The sequence below is a fragment of the Ochotona princeps genome, chromosome 2 (assembly GCF_030435755.1).
Source record: "Ochotona princeps isolate mOchPri1 chromosome 2, mOchPri1.hap1, whole genome shotgun sequence".
Classification (NCBI taxonomy): Eukaryota; Metazoa; Chordata; class Mammalia; order Lagomorpha; family Ochotonidae; genus Ochotona; species Ochotona princeps.
In genome coordinates this window covers 141,795,659-141,810,571 of record NC_080833.1, presented here as the reverse complement: position 1 = coordinate 141,810,571, position 14,913 = coordinate 141,795,659, and the positions used below count along the sequence as shown (strand labels likewise).

The 14,913-nt window shown below is 51.5% G+C and overlaps 1 protein-coding gene across 2 annotated transcripts in view; it reads left to right on the top strand.

Annotated features, from left to right (window-relative positions):
• The window catches only part of CNPY1 (canopy FGF signaling regulator 1), a 133,961-nt gene that overhangs the window by 93,467 nt on the left and 25,581 nt on the right, over positions 1–14,913 (top strand). For both annotated transcript variants that reach the window (XM_058660641.1, XM_004597518.3), the window contains one exon: positions 2,163–2,275. In XM_058660641.1, coding sequence (XP_058516624.1) covers positions 2,177–2,275 — 99 coding nt within the window. In that variant the 5' untranslated portion in view covers positions 2,163–2,176. The remainder of the gene's footprint in view (positions 1–2,162; positions 2,276–14,913) is intronic.

Genomic DNA, 14,913 nt, shown 5'->3' with positions numbered 1-14,913 from the left:
GCATAGGAAGCGCAGGGCTGGCTGCTGAGTCCCTCTCAGCTGTGTCTCTAGTGTGTGGTCAGCACAAGGAACATCAGCAAAGAGCTGAGTGTGATGTGACTACCACAGGAGCCACCACGTGGCCTGGGACAGCCCAGCTGCCTCTGACCTTGGTGACTCTCACTCTATTCTGTGCAGGCTGTGCCATCAGCCATGCATTTTGATATCCAATCAGAAGATAGGGACAAATGTGCCATTGGGTCAACAGTGCCCTAGTCAAACTGGACATACTGAGGGGATGTTGTTGTAACAAGGAGACTCTTGGATACAGAGGCCTGGGAAAGACAGAAGCTACGTGCCTCATTTTACAGCCACCTGAGCTGTCCAGGCTGCTGGGTGGCCTTTGTCCCACAGCCAACAGGACTTTGGCTTCTTCTTCTTTTTAAGATTTATTTATTTTGGGCCTGGTGGTGTGGCCTAGCTGCTAAAGTCCTCACCTTGAATGCGCCGGGATCCCATGTGGGCGCTGGTCCTAATTCCGGCAGCTCCACTTCCCATCCAGCTCCCTGCTTGTGGCCTGGGAAAGCAATGGAGGATGGCCCATTGCTTTGGGACCCTGCATTCCCATGTGGGAGACCTGGAAGAGGTTCCTGGCTCCTGGTTTCAGAAAGGCATAGCTCTGGCTGTTGTGGTCCCTTCGGGAGTGAACCATCAGACGAAAGATCTTCCTCTGTCTCTCTTCCTCTCTTTATATCTGACTCTGTAATAAAAATAAAATATATCTTTAAAAAAAAAGAGATTTATTATTCTATCTGCTGATTCACTCCCCAAGTGGTCACAATGGCCAGAACTAAGCCAATCCAATGCCAGGAGCCAGGAGCTTCTTTCGGGTCTCCCACGTGGGCACAGGGTCCCAAGGCTTTGGGCCATCCTCAACTGCTTTCCCAGGCCACAAGCAAGGAGCTGTCTGGGAAGCAGGGCTGTTGGGATGCAAACTGGTGCCCATGTGGGATTCTGGCACATGCAAGGCGAGACTTTTAGCCACTAGGCTACCATACTGGCACCCACAGCTTTGGGTTTTTCCCACTTTATTTCTCAATAGCCCTCAGGTGATACTTCCAGCTGGGCTCAACTGTGGGACCACACACCCTGGGAAGAAGGGGAGAGAAGATTCAAAGGAATACAGTCAGCTCTGCAGTCCATAAAAAGTCAGTTCTAGAGGGTTGCTTGAGACTTAAACTCCAGCCCAAAATAAGCCTTTGGTAGGTGGGTGCCATTTGGACAAGTTTCTTCACGGTGCCCCAGCTTCCTGGCTGTCACCAGCACACCCCATAAGGCCTTTGATGCATGTCTCCGTTCTTTAAAAGGCATGATCTATTTTTATCAAAGCTTTATTTGAAAGGCAGAGTGACAGAGAGAGGGAGAGAGAGAGAAAGAGACATCTTCCAACTGGAAGTCTGGGCTGGACCAGACAAAAGAAATGTATTTGTTTAAGATTTATTTATTTTTATTTGAAAGGCAAGGTCACAGAGACAGGAGAGACAGAGAAATCTTCTCCCATGGGTCACTCTCGAAATGGCTGTAAAGACCAGGGCCGAGTCAGGCTGAAACATAAGCCAGCAACTCCATCCGAATCTTCCGTCTGGGCAACAGTGGCCCAAGTACCAGCGTCATTCTCCACCACTTTCCCAGGCACATTAGCAGGGAGCCAGATCAGAGGGGGATGCTAAGACACAAACTAGTACTCTAGGAGATGTCGACGGTGTGACCAGCGGCATGCCACAGGGCAAGCCCCCAAACTATATTCATGCTTATCTTGCATTTCAATGTGCTTCTGGGGCTGGCACCATGGCATGATAGTTTCTATTTCCTTTCTCTGCGTATCTCTCCCTCTCTTTCTTTGTCATCATGACTTTCAAATAAACAATTTTTTTTTTAAATGTGCAGTTTTCAAACCTAAAGCTTACAGAGGGGATCTGAGACGAGACTGGTCTCAGTGTGGCTGTCTCTGAACACTGTCAGAGGTCAAGGTTCCTTCAGGTTCCGAGGGCATGTCTCTAGGGGCTCAGGTACTCTGCTGGAGGGGAGGACAGGGGGGCTTGTGTTCTGTCCCACATAGATAGCCCACTTCCTCCGATTGCTCAGGCTGTCCAACTGACCATGGTGTCTCGTGTCTTGTTTAGCATGCAGGGCTCTGATGGACGAGCTGGAGCATGACGTCACCAAGGCTCGGAAGAAGAAGGCCAAGGTGGGCTCCTTCCGCATCAATCCTGACGGGACGCAAGAGAGGAGAAAGGTAGCGGAAAAGACATTTTGTGCAGTGTATAATTGCGGATATGGCAATTACTAACCATTTATCCAAACAGCAGTTGGTCTTAATCTTCTAACCTTTCTCTTGTTCACGGTATCAGCCCTAAATTGCTTCTGAGTCCTGGGGGACCCAAAGTAATCTTTAAGCTTGAAATTGAAGTCTCTCTCTCTCAGCACCTAAATTTTGTGGAACACATTTCGGCACTGTTGTTCATCAGAATAAAAATAGCGCTTTGGTGGTTCTTGGCCAAGGCTGGCAGGGGGCCCAGAGAGGCTGGCAGGGCAGCCTAGGGTCGCTGGAAGGCTGAACAGCTCCTTGCCAAGCACTCTGCCCCCTCTTTCCTCCCAGACCTGCCAATTTCTAGTGGGGAGAGGGCGCACAATGCCAACACCCACCTCCCCTCCCTGGGTGCAGTAGGATGCTTGGGTAACAAAAAAGAAGCAGTCTCAGAGGGGCTCTGGGAGGCTCATATAGGGGACACCTCTTCTCTCCAGGCACTCCGATGACAAGCACCCCATTCCTTAAGACAACTTCACTGTGCAAGTTGCTCTGTGGCAGCATCCAATTCACTCAGAACAGAATTTGGTCCTGGGTTTCCTGCTGCTTTGTTCTGCCTTCCGCATCGCACCCAGCTGTAAACTAGTGCAAGGTGCACTGATGGTGTGTTTTCCATCTCCCCAATCCAAGAGGCCAGGGCAAGGCTGGGGAGATTCCCAGAGATGTGTCGGGCTATGTTGGGTCGTGGTTCCTTCTATCAAGTGTGCTGTGGGTGTAATTTGCACAAGTTACAAGCAGGGGAGGAATTTCCACACCCCACAAGTAACTCCCACAAGGCACAGCTCTGGGTTTTACTTGGACTCATGCCTTCCAGGAGAATCTCTGGTTATTCTGCCAGGAGGACCTGTTAAGGAGCAGCAGCAGCAGCTCTGGAGCCGGCCTGACAGCTGCATCCTGGAGCTCTAACACCCTGTAGGGTCGCCTGTGTACATGACATGGCCTCTGTCTACTCCTTCAGGCCTGAACAGACCGGGCCCCTGACCGTCAAGCAGACGTTGATTTCTGCTATCAAGCACTGGCAGAAAACACGTTGCATTCATCTTTTAGTAAGTTAAAATGTAGCATACCTGGGCCATCATTAGCACCCCTGGGTCAGGAAAAGGGAAGAGGTCATCTTCTACCAGGTCAAAGGGCAGAAGGAGCTAGAGGAGGCATGGAATCTGCAGGGTAGGGAGAGGGGCAGGACCTGGGGAGCAGGAAGCAGGAGGAAATGGGGGTGCTCTTGGTTGAGCATCTCCTGACTTCCAAACGCCTTTGAATTCCGAAGGTGACCTGCAAGGTGAATTGGAGTCCCGCTCAGCGGCACCTGCAGGTCCCCTGACGACGGGCTGCTTCCTCCCACCCCCTGCTCTCACACTGCTTCCTTGGGGGATTCAGCCCAGGAGCTGGGGATCAGGAGGCCTGAACCTCCCAGGGTGTTTAATTCCAAAATGTATTTCAATTTACCTGGAGAAAATAGGCCACCGCTGTCCCCTGCCTTCAACTGTCTTTGAGAAATTCGCTCTCGAAAGCCATCAAGTTAAAACACTTTTCCAGTCTTACTGGAGACATGGGCTGCAAAATGGCTTGGAAGAGGTCACTTGAAGGCATGTGTCAGTGCTACCTGGGTGATTGCTGTCTCAGCCACACCTGGCTGTGGCCATCCTGGGGGAGCCGATCATGAACTTGTGCTTGCTACCCGACTGGGTGCACCCCAAGCCTCCTGTACACAGGAGCCTCTCTGCCCAGCACAAGTGCCCTGCGAGAGAACTGGGCTCAGAAGCACCCCTCCCCCACCCCGCTTGGGAATGGGGTGACCTTGTGCATAGGGCATTGGTCAGCATTCCTGCCTCTGGCTCATTCACAACATAGTGATCAAGAACTCCACCATCTTCCCAGGGAAATGACGAAGAAGATCTCGCATTCTTCCCGCTTGGAAAATGCTCCAATTCCTGTGGAGCTCCTTCTCCAACCAGCAGCCTGCTTGACCAGAGCTGAAATGCAGGCTGGCCAGCTGGCCGTGGGAGTCGGAGCTGTGAGTTCAGCTCACACCCTGCCCGCCAGCAGCAGCCTGGCTGCAGAGGCGTCCCTCCCACCTTCTGCCTGGCACATGATGTGCTTACTCACTCTGTGTTTGGCAAAGAACAAAAGAAGGGACCCGGATGAGAAGGGAGCTGTGGGTCAGCACAGTTGACATGGGCCCGAGTGACAAGGTTGACTCCGGGGCCACTTTCCTTCTCTGTTCTCTGAGGATGGAGTGACATTGAGCTGAGGCCTTGCCGGGGGAAGACACGCAGCAAGGCTCTGAAGGGGCTGCTCCTTCATGGCAGGGGTGGGGAGAGCCCCCTCCCAGGGAACAGGATCTGTAGTCCCAATAGTCACAGCACAACAGCAGCCCATGTCCAGGCAGAGCTGTTCTCTTCATCTCTGGCCATTGATTTGCAAGCCTGGAGGGGTAAGTGTGACCGGGAAGGATGTGGCCAGGGCTACTCTGGGGCCCAGCTACCCTGGGGATCAGGTCCTATTTGGTTAAAAGGAAGCTGGTGTCTGCTGTTTGCAGCTGTGTGCCTGCCTGCCAGGTCGTGGAGTCTGGGTAGATATGGATGAGGGGAGATGGACAGGTGCTCCCCAAACAACAATTGTGTCCTTCCTGCAGCTGGCCAGTCCAGACTCCCTGCAGCCTGTGGGAGGCCAGTGAAGGCCAGCCCTGCTTGCTTGGGGGTACCCAGGAATTTCTCTGACACCTCTCCATTTCTGGCATTTTGTCCATTTTTGCAAACTTTGACATTAGCATTTAAGACTTTCATAACTTTAACTATTGGTGATGCTTCCCACTGACGTAACCGATGAGCCTAGGTGAGCCTCACAGAGACCATGGCAGGCCACAACAGTACCATAGCCCAGCCCACACTTGGGCTGTGAGACACAAGGCCTCGGGCCCTTCTTGCCATCATCTGGACTTTGTGCCAGGTCAAATGGCCTGACCTAGCCACTCTGTCATCTTGCCTGGCTCTCACTCTGAGCTGGCTGCTTGGAGTTCCTGTTCCAATCTTTCCTCCCTCCACTGCAAACACCCAATAAGCAAGGGCTATCCTGACCCTGAGGGGTCACTTGCTGGTGCTGTGCAGGCACCATCACCTGCTTCGGGCTTAGGCCCGGTCATCTGCAGGAGAGAGAGGGTCCCAGAGGACTGGGCAGTATATGGGATAGAAAGACATGATCAGAGTGGAGCAGTTCTGTTTCCTGTAAGCTCAAGCCAACTTCCAACAGCCCAATCCTGCCTCTGTCTGCCTCTGTTTTGAAGTGTTTCTCGGTGGCAGCACCCCTGAAGTGTTCTGCATGGTTGCTTGGTCACCCCAGTGGACGCCTGCTTGGAAACGCAGCTGTGGTGTTGTATCAGGCTAAGCTTCTCTTTGCGGTGCCAGCATCCCAAATGGGCACTGGTTCAAGTCTGGGCTGCCCCACTTCTGATCCAGCTCCCTGCTTGTGGCCTGAGAAAGCCATGGAGGATGGTCCAAGTCCCTGGATCCCTACACCTATGTGAGAGACCCAGAAGAAATTCCTGCCTCCTAGTTTTGTGGCCATTTGCTGAGTGAACCAGCAGATGGAAGATCTCTTTTGATCTCTCTCTCCTATCTCTGTAATTCTACTTTTCTAATACAAATAAAATCTTTTTGAGATATTTTATGAGATAAAAGAGGAAAGAAAGAAATGAAGAGACAAAAGAGAAAAGAAAAACAAAATATAGCTGTGATTGGCATGCCCCATCTCCCATTTCTAGTAATTTCCAAATACACTGCCTTGGAGAAGCCCCAACAGAGACAGTAGCTCAAAGGCCCCTTAGGCTGACTGTCCCCTCCATTGGCCTGACATGGGTTGTGAGCAGCAGCCACCTTCGTCCATCCTGTGAGTCAAGGAAGCAGAGGGCAGGGGTGGCAGTCAATGGCTCCTGGGAAGGACCCTGGGACATGGCCCCTGCAGTGTGCCATCCTTGATCCAGGCACACAGCAGCTAGACCTGTGGGGAAGAAAGCCCTTGAGCAAAAGCCAAAGGACAGGGCCCGCCGGCGTGGTCTAGCAGCTAAAGTCCTCTCCTTGAACATGCCAGGATCCCATGTGGGTGCCGGTTCTAATCCCGGCAGCTCCACTTCCCATCCAGCTCCCTGCTTGTGGCCTGGGAAAGCAGTCAAGGATGGCCCAAGGCTTTGGGACCCTGCACCCATGTGGGAGACCTGGAAGAAGCTGGTTCCCGGCTTTGGATCAGCATAGCACTGGATCAGCATAGCACCAGCCATTGCGGCTCACTTGGGGAATGAATCATCGGACAGAAGATCTTCCCCTCTGTCTCTCCTCCTCTCTGTATATCTGACTTTGTAATTAAAAATAAAATCTTAAAAAAAAAAGCCAAAGGACAGATATGCACACCTAGCACAGACCTGAGGCTGGCCCTGGGTGGGCCAGAAGAGGGGGGACAGGCAGGTCATGTGGCTCTGTGAAAGATTAGGAAGGAAGCCTCTGTTTGAATCAATGCCATCCTTATGAGAGCTCAGAGATCTTCAGTGTCAGGGATTTTGTGGGGACAGCTGTAGAAACAGGGATGTTAGAAGCAGCAGCTATCTGGCCTGGCACATGGAGGCCAGAGACCTCTGTGGCCAAGAATTCATTGCCTGGCTTTGCTGAACACACTCTGCTTAGACGAGGTTACAGTGTTTTTCTTCTTCTTTTAAAATATGAGGTCCCATGCATATGCAGCCTCCGCTGTGCTTGATGTTGCTGGAGCAGAAAGACTTCTCTGCACAATAAGGTGCTAGGAGGGAAAGCCTGCAGGTGTGCTCAGTGCAGTAGAGCTGTTCCTCATGCAACCTGGGCAGTGGTGTTGGTGGGAGACCACTCCTGCTGGCTGCATGGAGTGGATGCATTCTCACTTGGCATTTCTCCTGCCACGAAGTCTTCAGCAAAATGCAACCAGCATTTCAGCATCAAAATGCTGAATTCTTTTTTTTTTTTTTAAACTGGAAAGGCAGAGATATACAGAGAGGAGGAGAGACAGAGAGGAAGATCTTCCATCCATTGATTCACTCCCCAAGCGGCTGCAATGGCTGGAGCTAAGTCAATCTGAAGCCAGGAGCCAGGAACTTCTTCTGGGTCTCCTACGCGGGTGCAGGGTCCCAAGGCTTTGGGCCGTCCTCGACTGCTTTCTCAGGCCACAGACAGGGAGCTGGATGGGAAGTGGAACTGCCGGGATTAGAACCAGAGCCCATATGGGATCCCAGCATATTCAAGGCGAGGACTTTAGCTGCTAGGCTACCATGCTGGGCCCTATTCAAATTTTTAAAACAGCTCTTGGAGTGGGCGAATAGTGCAGCAGTCAGGACATCATGCCTGCATTGCACATGGGGGAGCCTGGTTCGAGTCCCCACTCTGTTTCCCATCCAGTTTCCTGCCAGTGTGCCTCTTAAGAGGCAACAGGTCACGCCACCCAAGTGGGAGGCCAGGATCAAGCTCCAGGCTCTTGGCTTTGGCCTAACCCTAATTAAGGGAGTGAACTTGTGGATAGAAAAACTCTCTCTCTCTCTCCTGGTCTCTCTTTCTGCCTCTGTGCCTTTCAGATAAAATAAACAATGAAATTTGCGAAACAACACAACCCTTGGGAAGTCACTGCAGCTACTTGAATTCATTTCATTCTAGAAATGCCCAAGGTGGGGTCAGAGAGCTTTAACGTTGGCAAGCTGGTGTTGATGTTCTCATAAACCCACGGGGACAAATCCCAATGTCATTTGCTAGCAACAGGGCTAATACTTCCTATGACACGTCAGCAGGCTACTGTGGCATCCTAGAGTTGTGCAGTACACAACCCGCACAGTTGTGGCTGGAGCCTGCGGGCTCACAGAATGAGAGATGGCTTAGTGGAGGCACAAACCAGTATGCAAAAATATGTAAAAAATTCTCAAAGAGCATCTTGCAGGAAAGGAAGGCATGTCGAAGTAAATAATATTAAAAGGAAAATTTTGAAATTTTAAAAAGGAGAGGAAAGCAGCATTTTGTGACACTTTGTGTGATACACTGCAAGGTAGAAAGTGGGTCATGTCCACACCTCCGAAAGCCGCAGAGCAGATGGCTGTCCCCAGCAAGAAACAGTAGCCTGAAGACATTTCATTTTTGAAAAGGATGATTAAGGGGCCAGCGCAGTGCACAGCAGATCAAACTGTTGCCTGCAGTGCCAGCATGGCATATGAGCACTGTTCAAATTCCGGCTGCTCCACTTCTGATCCGGCTCCCTGCTAATGCGCTGGGGAAAACACTGAACGATGGCCCAAGGCCTTGGGTTTCCACCAACGATGTGGGAAACCTGGATGGAGTTCCAAGTTGCTGGCTTTGGCCTGGTCCAGTGCTGGCCTTTGCAACCATTTGGGGGATGAACCAATGAATAAAGATGATTTCTCTCCCCTTCTTGCTCTGTAACTCTGCCTCTCAAATAGTAATTTTTCAAAAATACAACTCCTGCGTAAAATGCTGCCACAACCGTTTCTGACTCTTCATGCAGAAATGTTGGAACTTCTCAGAGTCCAGATTTCACAGCTGTGGCGACTTTGGGTTTGGGGGTGCACACTTTCTAGAGAACCCAGGTTGGGGGAGTAAGGGTGGAGTGCAGTGCCCTGGCTCCTGGCTCAGGGCAGTTGCAGCCTCGGGGCAGGAAGGTGGTGCTCAGGCTGTGGCTCCAGCTGCTGGCAGGGCATACTCAATCCGAGTACAGCGCAGCCTGCAGAAGGCATTTGCACCGTGCTGGAGTTGATGCCATGGACCCAGGGGCCTCGGCAGAGGCAGGGGTGACACCACGGAGCAGGAAACCCTGGCTGGTTGTGTGGAGTGGAATTGACAAGATGATGATTGGAGATGGGACGGGGGGGAAGGTTGTGTTCAAATAGGACAAGGGAGAAGTGCATCCAGCTCCTTGGCAACAAGGCACAAGTTCATCGGCATCCCTACCTGCCCCCAACTCTTCTAAACCTCTCTCCTGCATCAGGAAGACTCTGCATGCCCACAAAGAGACCAGCTTCCAGGCCAGGGGACCAGCGCACAGGGGTCTGCTTAGACCACTGCAGACCCCACCCCTGGGCTAGACAAGCTCAGGCCTGTTCTGAGCCTGTGACAATATGGGTTAGCGGGAGCCAGCTACGGAACAGCCTTGGCTCATCATGGGACTGGTCCTGCAGGGATGGTGGGGAGCACTCGGGACCGCGGGACCAGCCGGAGCACCCAGTGCAGTTAGCAGGGACAGTCCCCTGTGCTTTCTCAGCAGTACAAGAGAGGGACAGTGTGCAGGTGGAAGTTACACCTGGGGACCAGTCTTCAGGGACCCCCTGCAGGTGTTCTATATAGCTTGTCACTGTGACTCATGTGAATCAAATGATATTCATGAGAACCTGTAAAATCCCCCAGGAAAGAACCAGCTTTCCTACTACTAAGTACAAGAAAAGAGGTGTATACAGATGCCCTTGGGGGGTGCGTGTGTGCTTGCACGTGTGCGCACTGGGTCGGGCTGCTCAGAAAGCGTATTACATGATTGATGGGTGGCACCTCTGATCAATTTTTCTGTCTCTTTTTTTTCCCTGCTTTTCCTTAACATTTACAAACACATAATTTTTTTGTGAGCCAAAATTGTAACACTTGTTCTTGCTAGTTTTGGAGAAATCAGAACTTTGTGTTTTTATAGAAATTCCGATTCTTAGGGTCAGTGCTGTGGCATAACACATTAGGACACTGCCAGTAGCACCAGCAATGCACGTGGGCACTGGTTCAAATCCCGGTCACCCCACTTCCAATGCACCTCTCTGCTAATGGGCACGGAAAGGCAGGGGAAGATGGCCAAGGTGTTGGGTTTCTGTACCCTGTGGAAGACGCAGAAGAAGCTTCTGACTCCTGATTTTGGCCTGGCCCAGCCCTGGCTATCGCCGCCATTTGGGGAATGAGTAAATGGACAGAAGACGTCTCTCTCTGTGTCTCTATATCTCTCCCTCTGTAATTCTAACTCTATCTTTCTAATTAAAAAAAAAAAAAAACAGAAATTTCAGTTCTAAAACTTAGCATTGTTCTTAATAAAATGGAGGTCACAGGATTTTATCTTAAGAAGATTGATGGTGTTCTCCTTTTATCTTCTGCTTTCTGGGCCTCATTTGTGACGGTCAACAGTTCCCTTCCTCACCACTGGGGAGTTCTCCATGGTTAGCAGCCTGATTCTCTTATAAATTTATTTACTTACTTGAAAGGCAGAGTTACCGCGAGATAAGAGAGAGAGAGAGGGAGAGAGAGATATTTTCCATCTGTTGGCTCATCACCCAAATGGCTGCAGTGGCTGGAGCTGGAGTTGGACCAGTCCAAAGCTGAAAGTCAGGAGCTCCTTCTGAGTCTCCTACATTGGGTGCCGGGGAACAAGCACTTGGCTGTCTTCCACTGCTTTCCTCAGCACATTAGCAGAGAGCTGAACCAGAAGTGGAGCAGCCGGGACTCCAACTGGTACCCCTATGGGATGCCAGCACTGCTCACAGCAGCCTTACCAGCTGTGCCACAGCGCCAGCCCTTAGCATCCTGTTTTGCTCCCTAGGTAGATGGAAGGGGGCGGGGCTATAACTCACTTTTGTCTCTCACAGCATTTGCTCTTCCTGGGTCGTTCTCTCTTTTTTCTGTAGTTCTTGATCAATGACCTCCTCCCTCTTGACCATCCTATAGGAAATTAAGAGATGTTTAGATTCAGTAACTGACTCTTTAATAAAACTCTTCAATTTCCTTTTCCCTCAAGAAGAAAAAGAAAAAAAAATGAATGTATGAATGAATACTTCTGGTCTTCAAGATCATAAAATTTGGAGTGTTTCTTTCTTTTTTTTTTTTTTTTTTTTTTTCATTTAGCCATCTGTCTCTCCCACATGGGTGGCAGGGGCCTAATTCCTTGACCAATCATCCACTGCTTTCCTGAGTGCATTAGCAGGAAGCTGGGCCAGAAGCAGACAGCCAGGACTCGAGTCAGCACTCTGATGTGGACTGCCAGTATAGCAAGCGGTGGCTTAACCTGATGCACCACTCTACCAGCCCCTGGACCCAGAGAACTTGACCCCCCAGTAAGACCCTCCTGCAAGGGCACAAAGGTGACATCTTCCAGTCCTCTTACCTGTTGGGCAGTGGGCTCAGGCTGATTCCTTGGTGCACAGTCGTGAGCTCTTACGAAGCTGCCAAGTACTTGCCCACTCAACGCCTAGCCAACCCAGGTCTCTGTTACCTGTGCGTGTCATGACTTCCTCAGACAAGGCTGGCATCTGCTCCCCTTCCAGTTCTCATGTCAGCCCCCTGCAGCTGCCAGAGAAGGGTGAAGTCTCTGAGTTGCCCCGAGCCTGTGAGAAGGGCTGCCCCAGGAGCAGGGCACATGGTCACCCCATAGGTGGGCTCCAAGTAAGCCATGATACTTCCCTCTGCAGCCACTCACCCTTCCTGGTCACCCTAACCTGGGGAGACCCAAAGTCAACCAATGCGCCAGGACGAACGTTGGCATCGAACGCGTGTGCATGCCTCTGTGTGTGTGCAGTGTGTGTGTGAGCCCACGGCTGTACATGCGTGTCATCAGAGCAGAGAGGGTACTGGACCGAGTTACTGGCTGAATGGGACCTCAAAGCCCGGTCCCTGCGCCTGGGGGACGGCTGCTCTTCCCGGAGGGGCCAGCAGGGGGCCCTTTCCCCCAGGGCTTCCGGTCCTCCCTCTTCTCTGCAAAGGGTTAACAACCCACTCCTCCCTAACCACAGGGATTAAACACGCACGCAATCCTCAGGGGACCTGGGAAGGAGGGAGGTGACACAAAATTAAAAGAAAGAGAGCTTATTTTTAATCCGCTGGGTGGGTGTTGAAACAATGGGAGTGCAAAGCGGCTGGAAGTTTGGCGCGTTGGAGGGAGGCGCGGAGGACAGGTGATTACAGACCGAACCATTTTCGCCTGAATCCCGAAGATCGCGGGCTTCTGGGCAAAGGTGCTCAGCTTTTTCTAATGCCTGACACCACAGGCGAGTGGGATTCAAACTGGAAAGCAATGCTTCGCAGAGAGTGCCCACGCGGCGGCTGCAGGGGGAGAAGCTTGCACCTGCCTCCACGCCATCCTGCTGGTCCCTCCCCTGCCTCCCCCTCGACAGACCTCTACACACTGATTTCACTTGGAGGATCAGGCTGAAAATGGCACCCCCACTTTCTTTGAACAAGGAGCACCAAATATGAAGGCTCAGAGCCTTCTCACCGATTGGCCAACCCAAGTGTAGAGTCTCGCAGTGCCTGGCTTTTTCCTTCCTCCCATCCGGTCGCCTGCCGTGGAAGTGGACAGGTGATTGGAAAGAGGAAGCCCCTGTGCACTGCTGTCTGGGGCTTTCGAGGCGATTCTAGTCCCTCCCATGCTCAGGAGACGTCTAGGGCTTCTATCTGTAAGGACCTGCTGTGACTGGGTAGCACATTGGCAGGTCTTGGTAGGCCTCGGTTCTTAATGGGAGAGAGAGAGAGAGCACACTTTGTTTTCTGAGTAGACACCAAAGCAGGTGGGATTTGAGGAAATGCACTTTTGTGCCTGATTTCACAGGATGAACTGAATTCTGGAACATTTTCCAAGGCTGCTCCCCAGTACCAGACAGTCTCCCCATTTCAGGGTGACTCCTTCATGGAGGGCTTGTGGAGTTTCTAAATTCAAACTCTTTGCAGTTGGGTTTTAGTTGAGAAGAAAAATGTGAGCCTCACGTGGAGGAACGGGTGATAAATGCCACAAAACGAAGGCTGGAGAATAGGGTGTCCTGTGGCGATGGAAAACCACTGCCAAGCACTGGCAGGAAGGCACACAGCACACCAGAGCCAACCATGGACACAGGCAGAACTTCCCTTGTAAATGAGCTCCTCTGGACAAACAAATTGCGCTAAGTTTTTTTTGGTTGTTTGGTTGTTTTTTGGTTTTTTTTTTTTTTTTTGTAATCTAATTTTTTTGTCTCTTTCCAAATTTTGCTGTCATTATTATGGAATGTCCTAGCAGACAGCAGTCCAACCCAAGGAATCCTATTCATGCTTACGCCTATACTATTCTGTTTGCCCTCGCTGTCACTCCAAGTAGATCTGGTCCCTAACTTTCACAGCAAATATGCCTTGGGAGTTGGGCTCCTCTGCATCCAGGAGTCCTCTTCTTGGGTCCCTTCTGTTGCTTCCTAACAGTCTCTAACAGTGGCCAGCAGTGGCTAGTGGACAAGGCTCCAGGGAGCTCACAGAGCCCACGATGCTTGTGGCCCCTTCAGGGGCATTTTCTGGAACTCCGTCCCAGCACTCAGCTTTCAGACAGTCACCGTTGGCCTGACATTCTTGCTGGGATTTCCTGTTTGCTGTCTGCATGGTTTGATTGGGGGAAGCTGAAAACAGCAAGGAAACTCCCAAAGGGTCCTCTGAGCAGACAGAGGAAACAGAAGTACAAACAAGGGCTGGGCCCTTCTCTGAACGCAGCCTGGGTCTCACCCCCAGCTCAGTGCCTCGTCCTGTCCCACCCAGAGAGAGGAAGAGAAAGATCTAAGCTCCTCCATAGCAATCAGAACCGACCAGCTAAACAAAGGCTTGCAGGGCACCAGGGTCAGCTGGGCGTGGACACAGGCTAAGTCAGTCTGAAGCAGCAGAGCCAGGAGCCTCTTCCGGGTCTCCCACACGGGTGCAGGGATCCAAGGCCTTGAGCCATCTTCTGTTGCTTTCCCCATCCATAAGCAGGGAGCTGGATGGGAAGTGCAGTAGCTGGGATTCGAACTGGTGCCCATATGGGATGCTGGCACTGCAGAAGGAAGATGAGCTTGCTATGCTGCTGCTGCACCACCACTTGTCCCGAATACTCTTTTTTTTTTTTTTAAGATTTATTTTTAGTTTTATTGCAAAGTCAGATATACAGAGAGGAGGAGAGACAGAGAGGAAGATCTTCCGTCTCCCCAAGTGGCTGCAAAGGCCAGAGCTGAGCTGATCCGAAGCCAGGAGCCAGGAACTTCTTGGTCTCCCACGTGGGTGAAGGGTTCCAAAGCTTTGGGCCGTCCTCGACTGCTTTCCCAGGCCACAGACAGGGAGCTGGATGGGAAGCGGGGCTGCCGGAACTGGAACCGGCATCCATATGGGATCCCGGGGCATGCAAGGCAAGGAGTTTAACCACCATGCTATCGCACCGGGCCCTCAAATATTCTCTTAAAATTTCTAAGTTACCCAAGCCTACCAATTTAAACATTAGTATAAATTTAGTCATTTTCAAGTTTAATTTATTTGAAAAGCAGAGTGACAAAAAGACAGGGAGAGGCAGAGAGTGAGAGAAAGAAAGAGAAGGAAAGAGTTAGCCTTCTTCATCTGCTGGTTGAGTCCTCAGTGGCTGCAAGGGTCGGGGCTGGGCCAGGCTGAAGCCAGGAGCTAGGAGTGCCAACTGAGTCACCCATGTGGGTGGCAGGGGCCCAAGCCACTGTTTCTGCCTTCGCAGGTGCATTTGGCAGTGTGGTGGCTTGGGGGCAAAGCAGTAAGGACTTGAACTGGTGCTTGGATGAGATAGCAAGAGGCACCCTGAGCTGC